Below are 22,157 nucleotides of genomic sequence, written 5' to 3' on the forward strand. Positions count from 1 at the left end.
AATACTCATAAGTGAAAAATGTAGAAAAAATCCCCTGATGAAAATCATAGTAAGGCTGTTAGACTCACCGTTTTGCTAACATCAGCTTTTCATACCAAATATTAGGAACATTTTCAAAACGACTATGAACACGTTCTTGTTATCCTTGTATTCGACTTGTTGCAAAGGTTGGTTCATAGCCTATTAAAATTCCAAATCCAAAAGCCCTTCATAGACCATGAAATAAAATAGAAAAGCTTTGTGCTAAAAAACATCCACAAAATGTGGCCAAGGTAGCAATACATTTTTTCTTTATTTTTTGACATCTTTAAACAGTATTTATTTTTTTAATATTATTTTTCCTTACATAACTAATGTGGTAAGAATAATTTCAAAATGCCCTCGTCAAATAAAAAAACCATTGTATCCAGTTGTTAATTTTGTTTTTAATATTACGTTTATAATGATAATAATTTGATGTATGTATTAAAAGACATTGGGAAAAAAATATTTTTGAATTATTATTGTTGCATGTAAAGTTGTTGGTTTCAGTTTCAGTTTCAATTTTTTTTATATTTTTATATTTTGACTAACGAAAAATTTGAATAATAGAAAATTAAAATATAATATTTATGAATAGTTATTCTTCGGACAGAAGGAAAAAGTATTTATGTTAATTAATTTGTTTGTTTTTTACTTTACGGTAATGAATTTGATATTATCCCACAATAAACAAAACCTGTTTTTTTTTTGTATTATAATTATAAGAAATCAATCCCCATTTAAAGTCCTAACGTCTATGACAATTTCTTAGCCTTCTGATAGAGCGTGTCAACAACTTTTCCCATACTTTGAATTGTCTCTAGCACGCGTTCGTAGGTCTTGTCGACGGTTGTTTCTTCGAATACAATAAGTACGCCTTCACCTTGATCGAGGATACCGCTGAATTTTTTATCCAAAATCATTTGTGACAATTTCTTTTCGACTTGTGGCATTGGAAGCTTAATACAATCGGCAACGTGTGAAACCTGAAATTGAAATTAAGAGAGTTTTATCAAATGTATGAAACATAAACACTATAACGCATAACCAAAAAATTTAATTTAAAAACTTTGAAATTATGATAATTTTGTATATACCTAAGAAGAATTGGCCTACAAAAATATTCTTCTTCTTGATAGGATTGTCTTATGTCCTTCATGTGCGTGACTGTCACGCCAGATACCTGAACTTAATCGTTGCCTACAGTACTTAAAAGTTCATTTGCAAAAAGCGTTACACCTAATTTTTGAAGAATATCTTCTCAACTTACATAACTGTTCGGATTCTTCATGAATTGTGGGTTACCTCCATCCCTGTCATTACTCGCACAAAGTAATGATGGAAGTATTTTGGTTACTAAGCTTTGGCTTGTGTAAGGTTTTGTTAATGAACGACTTTTTGCACTTTACCCACTGTTTGCAAAAGGGGATATAAAGGTGATGACTTGGCCTCCGATGAGCCCCGACATGAAGAACACGTTTGGAATCTGTTGGGGAAATGATATCAGGAAAAGGTGGCGACTCGTCCTTCAGAAACTAATTGGGCTGAGACCAATTTTGATCCAGAATTGCAAAAATTAGGTCAACAACAACATGGTAGCAAGCCATATCAACTTTGTATTACGGAACGCTCTTACCTACAGTTAAGGTTATTTCTGCTCCACGTCGAAATGGCACCAAAAGGAAACAGTGTTTTTGGAAATTCAAGAATAGGTTTTGTTGCATAGCGAGGACGGTAAATCAGTACAAAAAATATCAAAAATTGTGCAACGGAGCCCTTTCACAGTCCATTACATAATTTCACGATTTAAAAATAAAAGTAGGATTCATAATTTGAACAGAAAAGTATAAGGAAAGAAGCTGGAGATGTTCTATGAGAAGCAACTTTTAAGCTAATCAACTGAAATCCCTTCTAATCTCCAGTATCTCTAAAGATTTTTTTTTGAAAGAAAGCACGACTAATGAAAATCAGTAATAAAACCACCAGAAGAAGAAGCATCACCATCGAAATGGGTGTGCAGCTGTGTATAAGATGCTACATCAATGAAAAAATGGAAGACTTAAGTTTGCTTATGAAATATAACACAGGATACATCTTCTTGGAATAAGGTGGAACCATATATTTTTATATTGTTAGTTGGCCGTTAGACAGGTTACAATATTACAATATTACAATATTACAAAGAAGGTTTGTTCATGAACGGAAGCAAATATAACCCTAAATGTTCCGATGGAAGAATGTATGTATGGCGGAAAGCAAGCACGGCGGTGGGTCGGTTATCGTATGCGGATGTGTTGCAAGTTCTGGTGCTCGGAACTAACATTTTGTGGAAGGCAAAACGTATCAAATGACCAACATCAATATTTTGAAACAATATTTGGGGTCCAGTGTCTCAAGCTCAGAATACAAGAGAATTTAAGCTACATAAAAAAAGAGTTAATACAAAAATTAAGGAATGAAGGCAAAACTTATGCCGAAATTCAAAGTGTAAAAGGCGTACAGCTCCTATGATTGCGAATGCCTGGAAGTATAAGGAACAAACCGAAACCAGCGATTAAACGAGGACAACTACCATGTAGACGATAGAAGCATTGTTGCCTTATAGCAAAATTCAGCCTTGTGCCTTTTCTTTATTGATCGCAAAAGTAAGTATAGTGAATGTTAGCAGGAGACTTTTAGAAAAGAATATTTACGCACGAAACCGACGTAAAGTACAGCTGTTGACGAGGAAGCATACCGAAAGACGTTTCTAATTTAATACATTTAAATATCATCTAAAATAAACGCAAAAACAAGTAAATCAAAAATAATAATTTGGCCATGTTTTTATCGAGGGTATAATGGATCAACGGTCTGTGTCTACTTTAGACAGGATTAATGGGTACTGGGTAATGGGTACACAAAAAAAATTTACATTTTTGTTTTAATCTTTTTAATGTTAATATTATTTTTAAAAAGGCTTTTCATGTGTTAATTTAATTTTTGACATTGTGCGTTATGGTTGGACCAACGTTTAAGTTGAAAAACAATACAATTCGCTGACGACAGTACCCACAGCTTTTCATATTCCTTTCTAGATTCACTTCGTTTCCTTGGAATATGGGACTTCAACAGCAGCGTATGATAAGCTCATTCAATTCTGATCTCGACAGCATTGTACAATGAGGAATTAAGAACCGTGTAGAATTTAATGCTTAAAAAACTCAATGTCTCCTGTCGTTAAAGCGTACTCGGTATGTGTATCACAGATCACCTATTATGGTATGATCACCTATTCGATTAGAATTTCTCCGACATTGCAAAAATTGTTCACCCCTTCTGATCTGGCTGTGATTTACAAATCCTTCATTAGTGCCTTTCGTTGTTCTACCGACATTTTTGTAAACAGTCTTCTGTCGAATTATCCAATTGCATTCTCCCCCTTCAAACTTCGTACTTCTAGTAATGCGCATCAGTTTAACCTTGAGCTCAATTTCGGACGTACTGTCAAGTATAGAGATTCTTTTTTAAACCGCACATCGAGAATGTGGAATGTTCTGTTTTTCCCTATCATTTTGATATTCAAAACTTTAAGACCAATGTGTACGGTATCTCCTCTTTAATTTTCCCAAAGTTCGCACAATTTTCCTGAAGCTCGCACTGTGTGTAAACCTTTAAATTGCAAAATTCTTAAACTGGGCTACATTCAACCTCAAGAGAAGAAACACGATGAAGAAAAATAAAAACATTTTCGCGTTTTGATACACTATTGGTAAGAAGATAAGAAGAAACGGACCAGTGGAACCTAGAACATTAAGAACCAGACTAATAGAAGAAAGTCTTCCTGGTAGAAGTCCATGAAAAGTGCCATGGTTGAGCAAGAAAAATACTATACACAACCTTGCTTGTTCTAATTGGAATAATGTTTTGTGGACGGATGAATCGATGATCAGTTTGTTTGATTCCGATAGAAAAATATATGTGACAAGGTCAAAGAACAAAGAATTTACCCAAGATGCACAAAGAAAACACTGTGATGGGAATACAGTGCAGTCTGAGCAGCGTGAACAGCTGGCTTGCATAAACACCAATTGTTTTATACTGAACACTCTAAAGCGTGAACAACAAAAACCTCGATAACATGAACAATTAATCTATGCTCCCATTTTGGGGATTTCGTCTAATTTAGACATCGTAGTTTTTAAAAACATTTTTCCACCGCATACTCCGTTTTGGTACAAAATGTTTGTATTGATTCCAATAAAAAAAAAAACCATTCACGTTTGAACACGTGAAACTCGGTGCTGTTTGTTGCTTCGTTTCAATGCAATTTATTTTTCGGAATTTCAAGTTAATTTATCATCTCTGCAAATATGGTTACAAAAAACCAAAGTTTTAATCATTAAAAGAAAAAGGAGATATTATCGCGAAACTAGAAAGGGGATACTGTGTGACTAAATCAACAATTTCGGAAATAAGAAAAAATAAGGAGAAACTCCTAAAAGTGGTCGCCTCTAGCCAATTCAATTCGCTTAAGAGAAAAACGTTAAAACATTATTTTAAATGAAAAAGAAGGAAAATAAAACGATAATTTAAGTTCAAAAACTGTTGTTTTTATTGATATGCAAAATATTGGTTAGTGTGAACAACCAACCTGGTTAGCATGGACATTGGACAGTCTGTGCAATAATTAGTTCACACGACCCAGACAGTACTGCTTAATGATTTGAGGGTGCTTTCCAGCTTCTGGTGTATTCCAATATTTTGGATCAAAGATAAGATGAGCGTAGTGGATTAAATCTAAATTTAGACTTGGTCCGATTAACTAAAGAGGGGTTGCCAATCAAATGGGAGTTCATGCCCAAATTACTCCTCCAAATTGGCTAAAAAAAACTTACAACAAAACATAATCAATGTTATGGAATGGCCATTACAATCCCCAGACCTAAACCCAATTGGCACTTATTGATTGTAAATCCAAAAATAAAGACGAGTTGTGGGCGAAACTTAATAGGGAATGGTACTTATATCCGTGGAGATATGTGTCAAATTGGTGAATTCAATAAGGAGAACAGTGGAAGCAATTATTACAAATTAGGGTGCCACTGCAAAATACTCAAAGAATTTGAAATACTTTTACCGTTAAGTTACTCTCTCGGTATAAAAAGAATAACATTCTTACTTTGTTTTTTATTTTTTCTAGGATGAAACAGCATAATAATCAGAAAATTCGAATACACTATCAATATTTGACACATTAACTTCAAACGTACTTTTATGTTTCGAGATTCTTGCTTTAGCCGCAATACACGAATTTTGAATACTTTAGTTGGCTTAATATTTTTTACTCATTGAAAGTACAGACATAACTTTCTTTACATTTTGAGTTGACAATAGCGAAAACACAAAATAATATATAAAATGTTTTGTCAACTAAATTCATAAAATTATATGAAAAGAGAGAGACTTCAAATGCCAAAGAGGCCTTCCTCAAGGCTGTGTTTTAAGTCCTTTGCTATTTCCCCAATTTATTAATGACGGACGTGGAAAATTACATCACTATAGTTATTATGATAGTTGATGTTGTTATTTAAGTCCTCCTTTATGCAGGCGATCTCGTTATTATGCCAGATAAACCGTTTACTCTACAGCTTCAAAATCAATAAGTTAAAAAAGATCTGTGTCAATTGCATCAAACAGGCCAGCTGTTTTGGCATTGAGTGAAACTCAAATAGGTGAAGATTCCGATCATTCGGAATTCAATCTAAATGGGTATAACTTAGTGCCATTATTTTTTCCTCATCATGGACTAGCCGTATATATAAGAAATGATGTTGCATACCAACTCCAGCCACAATATGGTTTGTGCTCTAACACAAACTTTAACTTCATGCGGTTAAAATTCACGGTAAATAAACACATCATCCACACATGTTTTTTATATCGAAGTCCAAATCTGGACAGAAATTCAACTTTTAACGAATTTGATGCTCTGTCTGACTCCATTCAAAGAATTGTTGCCCATTATCCTCACACTGAAATTGTCATTGCGGGCGATTTCAATGTACACAATTCTTCTTGGCTTCGTTATTCTGGTCAGTTAACACCGGAAGGAAGGTATGTTGAGATCTTTGCTGAGTTAAATCAATTAACCCAGCTTGTCGATGAGCCAACTCGAATCCCTGACGTTGCAGGTCAATCCGCCAACACCCTAGACTTGTTTCTTACCTCTGACCCTAATAAATACACAATTAGTGTATTACCGCCTCTAGGCACATCAGACCATTGTATCATATCTGCAAAATTCTCATGTCGAAAAAACCCAGTTAAAGAAAAAACTCCTATGAGAACCGTTTGGCAATATGAGAAAGCCAACTGGGACGGTCTCAATGAATTCTTCAGGAACTTTAACTGGTCACTATGCTTCCTCGATAGTGACGTGGATTCCAGCGCAGATATGGTTACAAATTTAATTCTTTGTGGAATGAGAAATTTTATCCCGAACAGGGTAAAATCTATCAAACCCAAAGAGAACTCATGGTTTGATTCGAGCTGTAAAGAGGTTATAAGGATCAGAGATGTAAGTTTCCGTTGTTACAAAGCCAACCCGACTGAGGAAAACCGGAATAAGTTCAAACAAGCTAGGAAGACATGTAATAGTCATATTCGTCGAACCAAATTTTTGCATGATCAGAAATTAAGGCAAAAAATACTACAATGTCCCAAAGGTAGTAAAAATTTCTGGTCATTTGTAAAAAACGTACGAAACACCACGTCATCCTCGGTTCCAACGCTCGTCCACAATGACACTCCCTATGTAAGCTCGATTGATAAAGCCAATTTGCTTGCAGCACAGTTTGCTGCTAATTCGACGCTACCGGAAAGTGTCATGAGTCCTCCTGTTCTTGAGAGCGTAAATGATTCAATGGGACGAATCTTCTTTCGCACTCGTGCAGTTGCAAGAGTACTGAAAGACCTTGACATACACAAATCCGCTGGCCCGGATAGTATCTCCCCAATTGTTCTGAAGAGGTGTTCTTCATCGCTGGCAAAACCACTGCGTAAACTTTTCCATCTTTCCTACTCTACAGATCTTTTTCCGAGCGGATGGAAAATAGCATTTGTCTAGCCTGTCCCTAAAAAAGGCGAATCCTCCTCTCCCTCTAACTATCGTCCAATAGCACTCACGTCCCTTCTTTCCAAGGTCATGGAAACGCTGATTAATTATCAGCTCAAGAAATATCTCGAAGAACGGAAGCTTCTTAATGACCGACAGTATGCTTTTCGTAGCAATAGGTCCACTGGTGATCTCATGGTCCATCTCACCGAACAGTGGAACAAATCTTTACATCGTTTTGGAGAAAGTAAGATTATTGCACTTGATATTTCAAAAGCATTTGATAGAGTTTGGCACCAAGCTCTCTTATCGAAAATGCGTGCTTTTGGTATTGATGAATCTCTTCTTCGTTGGATTAGAAATTACCTTTGTAACCGTTCAATACAAGTTGTATTGGATGGTTACAAGTCTGAAATTCTTAAAATAAATGCTGGTGTTCCCCAGGGCTCCGTTTTGTCTCCGACCCTCTTTCTTATATTCATAAATGATCTTATGTCTGCCACTTCTAATCCATTAACCTGTTTCGCCGACGACAGTACCCTCAGCTTTTCATACTCGTTTATAGATTCACATCCTTGTCCTTCGGATGTGGAACTTCAACGGCAGCGTATGATAAGCTCATTAAATTCTGATCTTGACAGCATTGTACAATGGGGAATCAAAAACCGTGTAGAATTTAATGCTTCGAAAACTCAATGCTGTCTCCTGTCGTTAAAGCGTAACATACCCCCGATGCCACTATCTATGAGTGGCACTTGCATCCAAGAAACTAATCAACTGTCAGTACTTGGTATGTGTATCACAGATCACCTTTTATGGAACGATCATATATTTGATATTGAAAAAAAAGTTGCCAGGTGCTTAGGATTTCTCCGACGATGCAAGAAATTTTTCACCCCTTCTGATCTGGCTGTAATTTACAAAGCCTTCATCCGTCCAAAGCTTGAATATAATTCGCATATCTGGGCAGGTGCCCCCAAAACAAGTTTAAATCTCTTGGATAGAATACAAAAAAGGGCTTTAAAAATGATAGGCGATAGAACTATAATTGAAACATTTACATCGCTAGATCACCGCCGCAATGTTTCATGCCTTTCGTTGTTTTATCGATATTTTTACAAACAATGTTCTGTTGAACTAGCCAGTTGCATTCCACCCCTTAAACAATTCAGCCGTAATACTCGCACTTCCAGGAATGCTCATCAGTTTACCCTTGAGCTCAATTTCGGGCGTACTGTCAAGTATTGAGATTCTTTCTTAAATCGCACATCGAGAATGTGGAATGCTTTAGCCAACTCTGTTTTTCCCTCCCATTTTGATGTTCAGAACTTTAAGACTTTAAGGGTACTAATAACCCCTTGAGTGCCTGCATATTATAAAAAAAAAAAAAAAAATTGGTATCTCAAAATAAATAGCCCGAAGTCTAATATTATGATTTTCGGGTCATGCAACAGATCTTTAGGTTATCGTCGCAACTGAACTCTTCTTTCAAACTAATTTTTATTTCTACGGAGCCTGGCCGGTACACACATTTAATTTAATTTATTTTTGGAATTTTCTATCTTTTTTGTTTAAATCTTATTAAAGTTACTTTTAAGAAAGGTGTTTGAGCCAACCTTTATGTTGGAAAACAATACACCCATTTAAATATTCAATATTATTAACTTTAATTGTTGTTGTGATTGTAATTTTGTATGAAGCAAAGACGTCAACCAGCCACTTGCGCGAGGTATACGAAACTCTTTCGATAAGCTGCAAGAACTGTAGCGAGTCCTTGCAAAAGTGTTTAAACTAGCAATTAATTGCACTTGCAAATACTCGCAAGAAGTTATGAAAATATTGTCGCGATAGAACTTTCTTGATAGTTTGCACTTTCAATTCACTGTCGGACAGACTATCGGACATTTAAGCATTAGGCTTAATATATATATAAGCCACATTTGATAGAATAATTTATTACAAAATTGTACAAAATTTACCGAAATTCAGACCAGTAATAATTTTAACTTAAGGTAGGTAGGTAGTTAGAAATAGCGATCTCAAGGCAACCTAGCCTGAGATTTAAGCGCTGCAGTGCGCCGTTTTGATACCAAAAACTCGTTTGACCTTTGATTGAAAGGGATAGATTGATAGAGAAGCTTCATGCGATTATGTTAGAGCCATTTTGTCGCATTGAGAAAAAAGATTAGGTCTTTAATCTTTGTCTCAGATAGCTCATCAAGTTCTTGAAAGAATGCTTTTCCAAAGCATTTCATTCTGGTGTTTGATAAAGCAGGACATTTGCAGAGGAAATGGATTATGGTTTCACTTTCTCTTTGGTCACTACAGCTATGGCAAAAGGTGTTGTAAGTGATACCCAACTTCTCTGCAAGAACTCCTATAGGCCAATGTCCGGTACAAACCGCAACAATCCTGGCTTTGTCTTGCCTTGACCTGCACAAAAATCGTTTGTACGGGTTTATTATAAGTGGGCCATATCTTCCTAGATATAATGCAGTTGGGTAAATTGCTCCACCTTCGGTTTGATTCAGTTTGGTTGATAGAAAAGATTTTACCCTTCATAGCACCAATAGTAATGTTAACCATTTCCGTAAGTGAGCAATGAAGGGTCGATCCTTGCCTGGCTAGCTCGTCAGCCCGTTCATTTCCCACGATACCACTATGGCCCGGAACCCAGATCAGGGTGACACCGAGGTTAATATTCAGGTTCGCAAGCTCATCGCGACATTGCTGGACCAATTTAGATGAGGATATGGCCGAGTTAATGGCTTTGACAGCTGCCTGACTGTCTGTAAAGATAGCCACATTTCGGTTTTGGTTTGGGTTTTGTTTAAGTATCTTACATGCCTCCCTTATTGCCAGCAGTTCAGCCTGAAAAACGCTAGCAAAGTCAGGAAGCCTAAAGGATTTGGCTACATTTAGGCACTCAGAAAAGATCCCAGAACCAACTCCGCACTCCATCTTTGAGCCATCAGTAAAGATGGTTGTGTCGAAACCTATCGACACGATGTCATCCTCCCAATCTTCTCTCGATGGGAAAATAACCTTAAAACCCTTAGTGCATCAGTAGTCATTGTCTACCGAGATAATATCTGAGTGAATTAATTTCGTAGTGTTGCTGTGACGATAAGGTTTTGACAACCAGCTATTTGATTCCTTCAGCCTAATAGCGCTGCAGGAAACTATGTATTTAATAAAAAGGTCGATTGGTAGAAGATCCAAAATAACGTTTAAGGCGTCCGTTGGGCAAATACGCATGGCCCCTGTGGTGCCCACGCAAGCTGTTCTCTGAACCTTCTTTAGCTTATCAATATTATAGGCTTTGCTAAGAGCAGGCCACCACACAATCGAACCATATGTTAAGATTGGACATACTACCGCTGTGTACGTCCATAAAATCATCTTCGACTGAAGTCCCCACTTTTTGCCCAAAGTTTTGCTGCAGGCGTAGAAGGCAACACAGGCCTTCTTAACCTGTACTTCAATATTTAGTTCCCAGTTTAGTTTAGATTCGAGTATAACTCCCAAATATTTTGCACTGAAAGACAATGATAGGATTTGACCATTGAGTCGAGGTACCATGAAGGGCGGTACTTTAGTTTTGGTGGTAAGGAGCAACAGTATTAAGTTAATATTATTAATATTTATAAAATTAAACACGCCTAACTGCAGAGACTATTGACTTTTTTGTCTGAAGATTCAAGCTTTCTAACTATTTTGTAATATTATTTATATTTGTTAAGCTGGGATTTTTGAGGATTTCATATACGGAAATAATTTTGAAAATTTTGTTTAATTATGGGCTGCGGCAACAGATAAGGTCCCAAAATATGTTTTATAGCAAGTGGAGCCGGTTGGGGATCGTTTTTGTTGAGAAGGTGTTGGTGTGAAGCAGTAGTGTGTCCACGTCGAAGTCTAGCGAAGTTAGTAATTTTTTGTTCGAAGAGTTAGTAGGGTTCATCGAAGTAGATTTTAAGGGGTTTATATCCTTGTAGAGATGCTGATATAGGCTTCAGTCGTGGCTATTTTTCGCAGAAGATATATGTCCGGTATGCGTGAGGAGATCGGATTTGGTGAAAATGTTAAGGTGAGTACAGGTGCGTTCTTTGCTGAATTCGCTGCACTGTCGGCATATTCGTTTCCGAGTATTCCAACATGGCCTGGAGTCCACATTAGTTTAATGTTTTTTTTCAATTTTATGAGTTAATATCTAATTACTGATATGATTTCGGTTTTGTTGTTTGCGTTGTGAATTGCATTGATTACTGAGATGCTGTCGGAGCATATAATGCATTTTGCAGAAAGATTGGCTGCAGCTTTAGTAGCTTGAAGTATATCAAATGCTTCTGCTGTAAAGACCGAGGCAAAATCTGGGAGAATACCAATGTTATGGTTAATCCGTTTTCATCAGTCACCGCATAAGATGTGGTGTCCGGAGTTTTATAAGTGAAGATAAAATTTAATCTGTCAGATCTTAAGTCAGAGGCGATACATAAATAAAGTTGGCGATATGTTTTATATTTAATATTTGTTTGATTGGGCTTTAATGATCAATATTCTTGATGCAATTAATAAAAAACTAATTCATCTTCTGTTACCCGACGTTTCGCTGTTTTATATTTTCTTAGATCCAATATCAGCGATTCAGGATTGATGAACCATGGCAGGTAGCGTGGGGCGATGAGTTCTTCTCTTTTGATTGGCAGATTGTTAAACTTTGATTCTTTAAGAATTGTACCGATTGCGGATGGAATTCGAATTGGTTAGGTTTTGATTTGTTGTTTTTTTGATGTCGTTGTCCATGGGGGAGTTCTAGGTTCTAGTTCTAGTTTTGCGAGCATTCTTTAAGTTAGTGTGTCTTTCGTTATTCGATCCTGGGGAGGCCTGCTTCAGTTAAGATATTTTTTGTTGGAGTTGCTGAAAGGCGCTTATGCTTCTTCTAGCTGCTGTGTGGTGGATAGGTTTCATGATGTTTAAAACATACTTTGGGCATTGACCATATATAAACAGCGCATAATCAATTTTACTAAGAACTAAAGTTTTGGTTATGTATGAAAGGGTGTTTAAATGTACATTGCTTTGTTGCTTAATATCTTATTATGTTAGTTGGTGTAGCTAAGGATTTCTGAAGCTCTAAACAATGTTCTTTCCAAGAATATTTACAGTTCAATATCAATTCTGCTGATTATGTTAAGGTTGGGTTATTGACAATAAGTATAAAAAACTAAAACTAAATATTCAATATTAAGATTTTTTTGTCAGTTTTTTGTGGGAAATCCTGTTTTTTATAATTGCTGCACATCTGCGTGGCATAAAGTTCACAAGGGCCTGACAACGCTCAACTGGAATTTGGTTCCATGTTTCCTCGACTGCGTCCCACACAACTGCCTCTAATTCAAGGGTCTTCGTCGAGAAACACCCTTTTTCACATCTGCCCATACATTTTCTATGGGATTGAGGTCAGGCAACTGAGCTGGCCAGTCCATGACCTCAACCCCATTGACCCGAAACCATTCCTTGGCAGACTTACTGGTATGTTTAGGGTCGTTGTCTTGTTGAAATACCCATTTAACCGGCATTTTCCAACTCGCATAAGGCAGCATCACACTGGACATTATATCCACATAAACGCGCTGGTCCATTGTGCCAATGATTTGATGTATTTAGCCAACACCAGCATATGAGAAACTGCCCCATGCCATCACTTTAGCACCTCCATGCTTTACCGTTTTAATGGTGTACCGAGGCTTAAAATCGGAATTTTCTGGACGACGGACGTATTGCCTAGAGCCAGTTCCACCGAATAAAACAATTTTGGTCTCGTCAGTCCACAAAATGTTTCGCCATTTCTCTGCAGGCCAATTAGCATGGCTTCTTGCAAATTTCAAACGACCGGCTACATGTTTTTTTGTAAGCATCGGCACTTTTCGTGGACTGCGAGCGGAAAGATTGTGTTCCAACAATCGCCTTCTTACTGTTACGCTACTTACTGCCAGTCCTAGATCTTCCTGGATCATCTTAGAGGACGCAAAAGGATCCTTTCGGCTGTAGCGAACAATACGTCGATCGCCATTTTCACTCGTTTCTCGTTTCCGTCCCCGGGTTTCGACTTTTTTTCATATTTTACAGCATTGGCGATCATTTGGTCAGAGCACCCCAACATCGGCTTTATATCCTTATAAGTTTTTCCTTAATTTCGCAACTTTTTTATGATTTCCCGTTTTTCGTCGGTGCCGTGCTTTCCTCGGTCCACTAAATAACCAAACTTGTTTAGATATTCGATATTCCTACTATTTAAATTCCTATTTTAATTTAGTTACTTACTGTTTATTTTTTTTAAGTTTTTGATTTTTTTTTTACGTACAATATAACTCACACTCCTATTATTTTGAATAGCCCGATTGAGAGTAAAGATCATTTGATCTCTGGTTACAAATGTAAACGGTTATGAATTCCAAACCAGTTCATTGTTTTATCATCTTTAATGTCCCGTTATACTTACCGGTAGAGAAATGGGCTGATTACCAGTATACACATGGTAAAAAAACAATTGAGCAAATTTTGTAAAAGCACTCCTATTATTTTGAACACAGCTGTATGTGGCATCGAGTCCATTAAAACCTGACACATCTCGATTGGTATTGCGTTCCACGGATCACGCACTGCTTCCCACAATTCTTTCGAATTCTTGGGTTTTAATTTATGAACTGCGTTCTTAACATCCTTCCACAAATTTTCGAAGGGGTTGAGGTCGGGGCATTGAGCGGGCCACTCCATAACGGATAAGTTCTTCTGCGCAAAACCATGATTTTGCATTTTTTGACTTATGCTTTGAGTCATAGTATACCCAAATCAACAGCATTTCCTCTTCAGCATAGGGTAACATAACCTCCTCGATAATTTTCACATACTCGGTTGCATCAATTATACCCCCCATCGATGGGATAAATAGTCCCGACCCCGTAGTATGAGAAACAAACCCATATCATAATTTTTCCTTCACCATGCTTCTCTGGTTTTATAGTGTACCGTGAATCGTTTGCTGCATTTTGGGGTCTTCTCACATATTCTCGACGACCCTTAGATCCAAAAAGGACGACTTTGCTTTCATCGCTCCACAGAACATTGCTCTATTTCTCTTTTGCCCTCTCTCTTTGCCACACGCCTTTTCGTACCTTTTGGTACCTTGCGTAGACTTCGGGCTTGTAACTTCGCTTCAAAAGACGTCTTCGTATTGTGACAGCGCTAACAGACAGTTGAAGTCCATTTCTTATTTTCCAAGACCCTATGGTAGGGATCAGTTTTGCTAGCTGAACAATTATTATGTCAGTTCTTTCAGTAGTCATTCTTTTTGGGCCTCGCGTTTTCGGTTAATTTTACTATTTTAAGGCGTTACTAAACATTTTTGCTGAGCAGCCTAGGATGTCTTGAGTATTTTGGTAGGATTTTCCCTCCAAACGCAGTTTTCGAATTTCGTCGGTGTAGGGTCTTGACCGTATGATTGTTTATTTTTGAGCCAATATTTATTAATTTTTTATATGCTAGTATGTTACAAATACTTAAAACTTTATATAGTAAAATATTTATTTACCGAAAAATAAAAAAAAAATTGAATTTTTAACACTTTTTAATTATAAAATCAAAACCACTGCTATTTTTATGAACACTCTATATCCAGAGTGCCAGGTGCGAAGCTCGAGGTTGTCGCTGTGGAAGACATTCCTAGCAGACCTAGAGCCCGCATCTAGATACCGATCGAACCTGCTGGTATCGAGGACATTCTCGAGATGGTCAAAGTGTGCAACCCGTCCCTTCCGACGCATAACTGGAAAATAGCCAAGCTAGAGGAAATGAAGGGTCTTTATAGCAGCGCCATTGTGGTACTCAATAAAAAATCCTTGGCTCCTCTAGCCCTAAACGAGGGCTCCATAAACTATGGTTTCGAATCCATTAAAATTCGAATTTATAAAAAAGATAAGGTTAACGCGGAAAGCGGCCCTCCAAAACTAACAGAAGGTGAACTAGCGTTTGGTTAACCTGGGACGTCGCCTTCTCTCTTAACAGAGGGTGACGATGCACCCTTGTCCTCTCCAATCGCGACTGCACCCTCTACAAAAGTCGTGGACAGTCCATCCTTAATGGAGACTGAGGACGAACTTAACATGATCCTTCTGAGCAAGGACGAACTCTTGGGTTCATCCTCAGACTCAGAGGATCAGAACAAAACCGTAGTGGAGGTTGATCTGCCTAATTGTAGCCAAAATGCTGCAGTTAGTACAGATTAATCTCCAACACTCCATAAAGGCCTCGGCCTCACTTCTTCTCCGTCTGGCGAGTAACGGGGAAGACATTGTCCTGATCCAAGAGCCATGGATTGTAGGATCCGTTGTTCGAGGAATCAGGACTCCTGGATACTACACACTTTGTGTGACAGATAAAGGTGAACCTAGATCTTGCATACTAGTGAAACGTAGCATTAATGTATTTTTACTCCATCGTTTCAGTGACAGAGATACCACCGTAGCTAGGCTGGAAACAACCAAAGGAAGTTTCTGGCTGGTATCGGCGTATCTTGGGCATGACCACCTTGGCCCTCTCCCTGGAAAAACCCTGGAGAAAGTCGTCGCTGAAGCGGAAAGGCAAAGGATCCGCCTAATTATTGGGAGCGATGCTAACGCTCATCATACTGTATGGGGCAGTACGAATATCAAAGACAGAGGTGAGTCTCTTTTTGATTATATTCTTGGTACTAACCTCTTAGCCAACCAACCTCTTAGAACCAACCTTCATAACTAAAACTCGACAAGAAGTCTTAGACATAACTCTTGTCTCAGATAGTATACACCATATGATCTTGGACTGGAAAGTATCCAAAGAACACTCGTTCTCTGATCATAGATATATCCAGTTCAATATAAATGTGGATGATAACCCGAGTCCATTGACTTTTCGAAACTATCGGAAAACTGACTGGGCTTTATACAGGAACTCATTACAGAGTTTACTAGAACCTGGACTATCTAGTCCTTCCTCTAACGCTAATGAACTTGACAACAAAGTCAATGACCTTAACTCAGTTATGAACAGATCGCTAGAAATTGCTTGTCCACTTATACACATAAGAGGAAACCACAATGGTGAGCCTCAGAGCTTGACTCGTTCAGGAAGGAATGCAGGAAACTTATCAACCGGGCAAAAGCTGCAAGACTAGCCTTTCATTGGGACTACTACAAAGAATCCCTAAGAATCTACAAGAAGGCACTAAGTAAATCCAAGCGATCTTCTTGGCGATCCTTCTGTGGCATGATAGAAGAAACTTCTGAAGCCCCTAGGTTACGCAAAATTCTTTCAACTAATCCAGCTATGCCAAGCTGCTTGAAAAATACAGACGGCTCTTGGACAAATTCAAGTAATGAATCGCTGAACTTACCATTGGGTACTCACTTTCCTGGTAGTTCTCTTACCGAAACTTGCAACAGTTATATACGTTCAAGTTCAAATACAACATATCCACAAGGTCTGATCACAAAGGATAAGCTACAATGGGCTCTCAACAGCTTCAAACCATTTAAAGCTGCAGGACCAGATGGTATAATACCAGTCGAATTACAAAGGGCTTCTGATATAATTGCACCAATCCTTGATGCAATTTTTACCAGCTGTCTTTACAGTTAAAGTTGTTTTTATACCTAAAGCAGGTAAATGCTCCCAAGTCAATCCTAAAGATCTACGACCTATAAGTCTATCATCATTCCTTCTTAAGACCCTGGAAAGATTGATTGATATCCATTTAAGAGCACGTATCCATACAAGACTTCTGTCTTCGTCTCAACATGCCTACTATAAAGGTAAATCGGTGGAAACAGCGTTACACACTTTAGTACGCACCATGGAATATTCCCTCCATCATAAAGAGTTCACTATGGTTGCTTTCCTTGACATCGAAGGTGCCTTTAACAACGTGGACACATCTGCAATCACATCTGCACTGACATCTCTAAATGTAGAGAATCGCTTCGGGAGTTAATTCATTTAATGCTTACTAGCAGAATAATTAACTCAAAACTGGGCAACTCTTCTAGCAGACGATTCGTTAGTAGAGGGACACCGCAAGGTGGTGTTCTATCCCCTCACCTCTGGAACCTAGTGGTGAATGAAATCCTAACTAGTCTGGATGCGGAGGGTTTCAGAGTGAAAGCCTATGCGGACGACGTTGCTATAGCAGTTTCAGGAAAGCATCTTAATGTCCTAAAAGAACTCTTACAAAATGCCTTAGACAGACTAATACTTTGGGCTAATCGGTGTGCACTGGGTGTTAACCCACACAAAACCGATCTGGTCTTATTTTCGAGGAGATACAAAATTCCATTTGTCAACCCTCCTTATATTAAAGGAATCCAATTAAAATTCTCAGACTAGGCTAAAAACCTAGGTCTTGTCTTAGACAAAAACTAAATTGGAAACGCAACGTACAGGAAAGAGTCAAAAAAGCTACTGTAGCTCTCTTTTCTTGCAAAAAAGCTATTGGTAATAAATGGGGTTTACAACCCAGAATCAGGCATTGGCTATACACATCGGTAATCAGACCCATTTTAACGTACGGTGTGGCAGTATGGTGGACTGCTTTAGAGAAAGGTATAAACAGGGACACGTTAAATAAAGTCCAACGTTCAGCCTGCCTATATATAAGCGAATCGCTTCGCACGACCCCGTCTCGGCACTGGACACCTTGCTCTACCTTACACCTCTTGACATATTTAGCAAACAAATAGCTGCAAGCTCTGCTATTCGCCTCAATGCTTCGTCGCAGTGGACTAACAACAACATTAACCACTCCGTAATTCTAAGGTACTTAGAATCAATTCCAAAGCACACAGACTACACCATCCCCCAACTACAATTCGACAGAAACTTCCAGATTTCTATTCCTACCAGATCATTTGGGAGGATAGGACGTGATATCAACATCTGATATCCGTATTTTTTCTGACAGCCAGGCAGCTATCAAATCTCTGGACTCTGTCTCTACAAACTCTATAACAGTCCATAACTGTCGATCATCTCTAATGGAGATGGCGCAACAGTTTAATATTCACCTTTGCTGGGTGCCGGGCCATAGAGACATTCCAGGTAACTGTAAGACAGATGAACTCGCCAGGAACGGTACAGTACAGCCCATCCTACCACGTTTGGCAAGTACTGGCATACCAATCGCTACTTGTAAACTGCTGCTAATGTAAGACTCTGTGAGGAGGGCAGGCACCAGGTGGAACAACATCACCACGTGCCAAGTCACAAAAAACATCTGGCCAACACTGGATTTAAAACGTTCAAGGTGTTTGCTCTCTCTAAGCAGATCGCATATAAGCTCGATAATAGGTGTCATAACCGGACACTGTCTAATAGGAAAGCACGCCACGAGACGAGGCGTATTCTCAAATGACTTTTGCAGAAGCTGTATGGACGAGGAAGAGGAAGAAACGGTTCTTCATCTTCTCTGCACATGCCCTGCTCTAGCTCGAAAACGCAAGAATTACCTAGGAGAATTCTTCTTTAACGATCTAAACGATCTAAATCATATCGGTATAATCAGCCTCTCACGTTTCGTAAGGGACTCTAGCTGGTTCAATTGAGCTTAGGAGGAAGCCTCAAGATTCATGTGGTATCACATTGGGCCATTAAACTGGCCTAAGTGTGTCCGTTTCCATCTTGGATAGCCACTATAACCTAACCTAACCTATATCCAGACAGTTTTAAATAATAGGTGTTCACCTGGAAAAGTAGAGTATAACTTCAAGCTAAAAGTCTCTAAATATGAAAACGGAAGACCGTTAGATGCCAGTAAATGTTAATTTTTTTTGTAAAAATTTCCGTTATTTAAATTATTGACAATGTACATTAAGCAGTTTACATTTTTCAATTGAAAGTTTTGCACCTGATTTTTTTGACCATTCAATTATATCTTCTATTAACTTAATATAGAACATTTGTTTGTAAATAAAACCAATCTGAGAAGAACCTGCGGAAAATGTTCTATTTTAAACAAGAAATGTATTAATATTGTTATATTTCCAGGATTGTATTTTTAGCCCTTTAATCTTTTAAGTTATTTCTTATATGGTTACTTTACCAAATTTAAATTCCCTAGGTTTGCGATTATTATTGAAAAGTTTACTTTCCTAAAAACAACGATATTTTTGTTGTTGTTGTTATGAAAAATCTACATTTTTCTGAGCGAGAAGCAACACATTATTTTAAATACATAACGCATTCGTTTTGACTCATTCGCACATATTCTACATCCCACAGATATTTAAAATTAAACAAAGAATATGACTCGACAATTTTGTGTGCATTGTGCACTGCTCATTGTTTGTTTCTCTATTCAACGAATTAACCCCAAGGCCAACCCCAAGGACTGCTAGAAGCAAAACAAACAAACTCACCTGAACTCTAGAATATGGTTCAATGATTCTGCATAAATTTTGCTCCAACATCGTGTCATATAGTGTTCCCAAATGTGCTTGGACAATGACATCCTCAGCTAGTTCCTTCTTGTAGTCCTTTAGAGCTTGTTGGAAATCGGCAAGAGAACGTTTGTGGGATGCCTCGGCAACTGATTTCATTGCATCAATGTCTCTTCCGGAATATGTAATTGCCTAAATTGTCAAAAAGAAAATTCCAATAAAATTTCTGAATCACTCAATAACCCCAGAATTTCGAGCTCACCAGCTTCCCACTGATTATTTGATTAACATCATCAGACTGTCCCAGCATAATCTTGCACAACAACATGTACTTGAGAGCAGTCAAGGCGCGGCCAGCGTCCACACTATCGAATCCTTCAAACGCTTCATAGAAGTAAGAAAATCCGGTCTTGAAGTCGCGCTCGTCTGCGGCATGCAGAATGCCCGACTGCAAATCTAGAGAGCCTTGCACTTTTGGAGGACAGTAAATTGCGTTTGCTGTTGTGCGAGCAGATGTTAGAGCAGCTCGAGCTTTAGGCAAGTTGCTGAGGGCATGGTAGGTCTTGGATTCCAACAACTGGACTTCAACAAGGAGATTCTTATCGTCCAGTTTCTTCAGTTCTTTGAGCAATTGTGAGCCCAATTGCAGAGCTTCTGGATATAGGCCAGTGTCGAAGTACAAAGCAATCAAACGGGCCTCCAGCGATTGGCGAAGGAAAGTTCTCTTCTCTTGCTTGGCCCATTCGATGCAATCCTTGCAAAGCTGCACCTCGATGCCAGTGCCCGCTTCCATATCCAAGAACAAATCAACCAAAGATCTGACCAACTTGGCGGCCTTCGCCTTGCTAATCAAACTGAGGAAAGGTCTTGTTACCTTAATGAGGTCAGCCAACTCTTTGGCCTTGCCATCTTGTTTGTAGAGTTCACCCAGCTGCTGGATACCCTGCTCCTTGATGCGAATCAATTCCTCATCGTTCTCGGCCACCTCTTGTTCTCGAACGATTTTATTGAGGAAGTCAATGCCGTGTTTTGGACTGCGGGTTGAGAGCTCTTGTGCTCGCTCAATTTTCGTAGCACCGGCCATTGTTTGATCTTTGATGGTGATGAGAGATTTGTTCTGTTTTATTCTTTTAGCAACAAATTTTGTTCGATAAAAAGATTCGATATTAAAATGTATTCGCTGTTAATTTTTAGATATTTTTTTTGCTATGATGTTTCTCGTGTTTTCTTTCCTGAAGATGTTGATTCGTTTGACCTTTTTTCTTTCTTTTCTTAACAAAAAATAAGACGACTTGTGTGTCAATACGTGAATTGCGGTACAAGTATGGACGGACAAGCGCTAGTCATTCCACCCAAGTTGGCCAACTGCGAGAACACACAAAAAGAATTGTTTAGTTAAAAAAAAGAATTGCATTCGCATAAAGTGGTAATTACACTTTCTTTAGGCAGGAAACAAATTGACGCGACTAACCGCAACTCAGACGTTTCTTTAAAATTGAAAATTAAATTGTAACTAATGTTCTCATTTTAAAAAACTAACTTTAAGCTTCAACTTTAAAAAGTGCAAAAGTGGAAAAATATTGTGCCTTTTAACAACACACTGGGAAATTTGTATCTTTCATCTTAATAAAACAAAAGTGAAAAGTTAAAACGGTCTTAAACAATTGAGCGATAGATGTCACACTGTCTTCGTTCGCTTTTTCATAGATAGATGTCGCGTTTGTTGTATTTGTTGCCAAATGTCAAAAAATTAGTGCTTGAAACGTGTCAACTGTTCATATATACAGTGATTTGTTCAAATTGACACATCTATTAGGAAACCCTATTACATTTTTCACCACTTGATTGTTTTAACGTCCTTCAAATAGTTGCGAAAATGTAAAGCGTCCAAAATTTAATCAAGAAACCAAACTGAGCCTTCTTATTTCAGCCAAGATTCAGGTTTTTTTATGTGAAAAAAATTGTTTTCTATTTTTAATCTGAGTTGTTTCACATTTTAGCTAATCAGTGGTTGACACCTAAACTGCAGGACAATTTAACTCTGCCATTTAACCAATGACGGTTTATGCCTGAAGTCTGACAGTTTACCTCCTGCACTTTACCGCCGTCAGTTTCCCACGAGAGCACGTAAGACAGTTTATTATTTTAAAACAACTGACTTTTGACAGTTATATTGGTTGTATTTTTTTTTATGACACTTCCTCAAGGCAATTTTACAAAGCAAAATACTTTATATGAGGTTTTTAAAGTAAGTTTTTGTCAATTTGTTTGTTGTGTTTCATTACTCACAGAATTCAATCTTTTCAGGCTACACGTTATTGCTGCCTGTCCGTTAGTCATGAAAGAAGTCGCCTTTATATTCACAGCTTTGTGGATATAGTATCGCTGGCCAGTTATAAACTAAAAAATTAAGATAATGCACCCCATGATAATTTATCAACGAATGCCAAAGATGATCACTACTTCTTCTTTAAGTAACCTACAAACCCACTTCTACGTGCACGGTGAACCTTTGGGCGATGAGGTTCAAGCAGACTGAGAATATTTGGCCTACAAGAATTTATGACTGGATA

At 38.0% G+C, this 22,157-nt stretch overlaps 1 protein-coding gene across 1 annotated transcript; it reads right to left on the reverse strand.

Annotated features, from left to right (window-relative positions):
* Nucleotides 1–237: 237 nt before the first annotated feature.
* Nucleotides 238–20,935, reverse strand: LOC129938688 (26S proteasome non-ATPase regulatory subunit 11). Its single transcript, XM_056046378.1, has 3 exons — nucleotides 19,847–20,935; nucleotides 19,564–19,776; nucleotides 238–1,007 (listed from the first exon to the last, which is right to left on the reverse strand). Exons 1-3 carry the CDS (start codon nucleotides 20,666–20,668, stop codon nucleotides 777–779), a joined length of 1,266 nt encoding a protein of 421 aa, XP_055902353.1. The 5' UTR covers nucleotides 20,669–20,935; the 3' UTR covers nucleotides 238–776.
* Between the last annotated feature and the right edge of the window lie 1,222 nt (nucleotides 20,936–22,157).

Source organism: Eupeodes corollae, chromosome 1 (assembly GCF_945859685.1).
Source record: "Eupeodes corollae chromosome 1, idEupCoro1.1, whole genome shotgun sequence".
Taxonomy (NCBI): domain Eukaryota; kingdom Metazoa; phylum Arthropoda; class Insecta; order Diptera; family Syrphidae; genus Eupeodes; species Eupeodes corollae.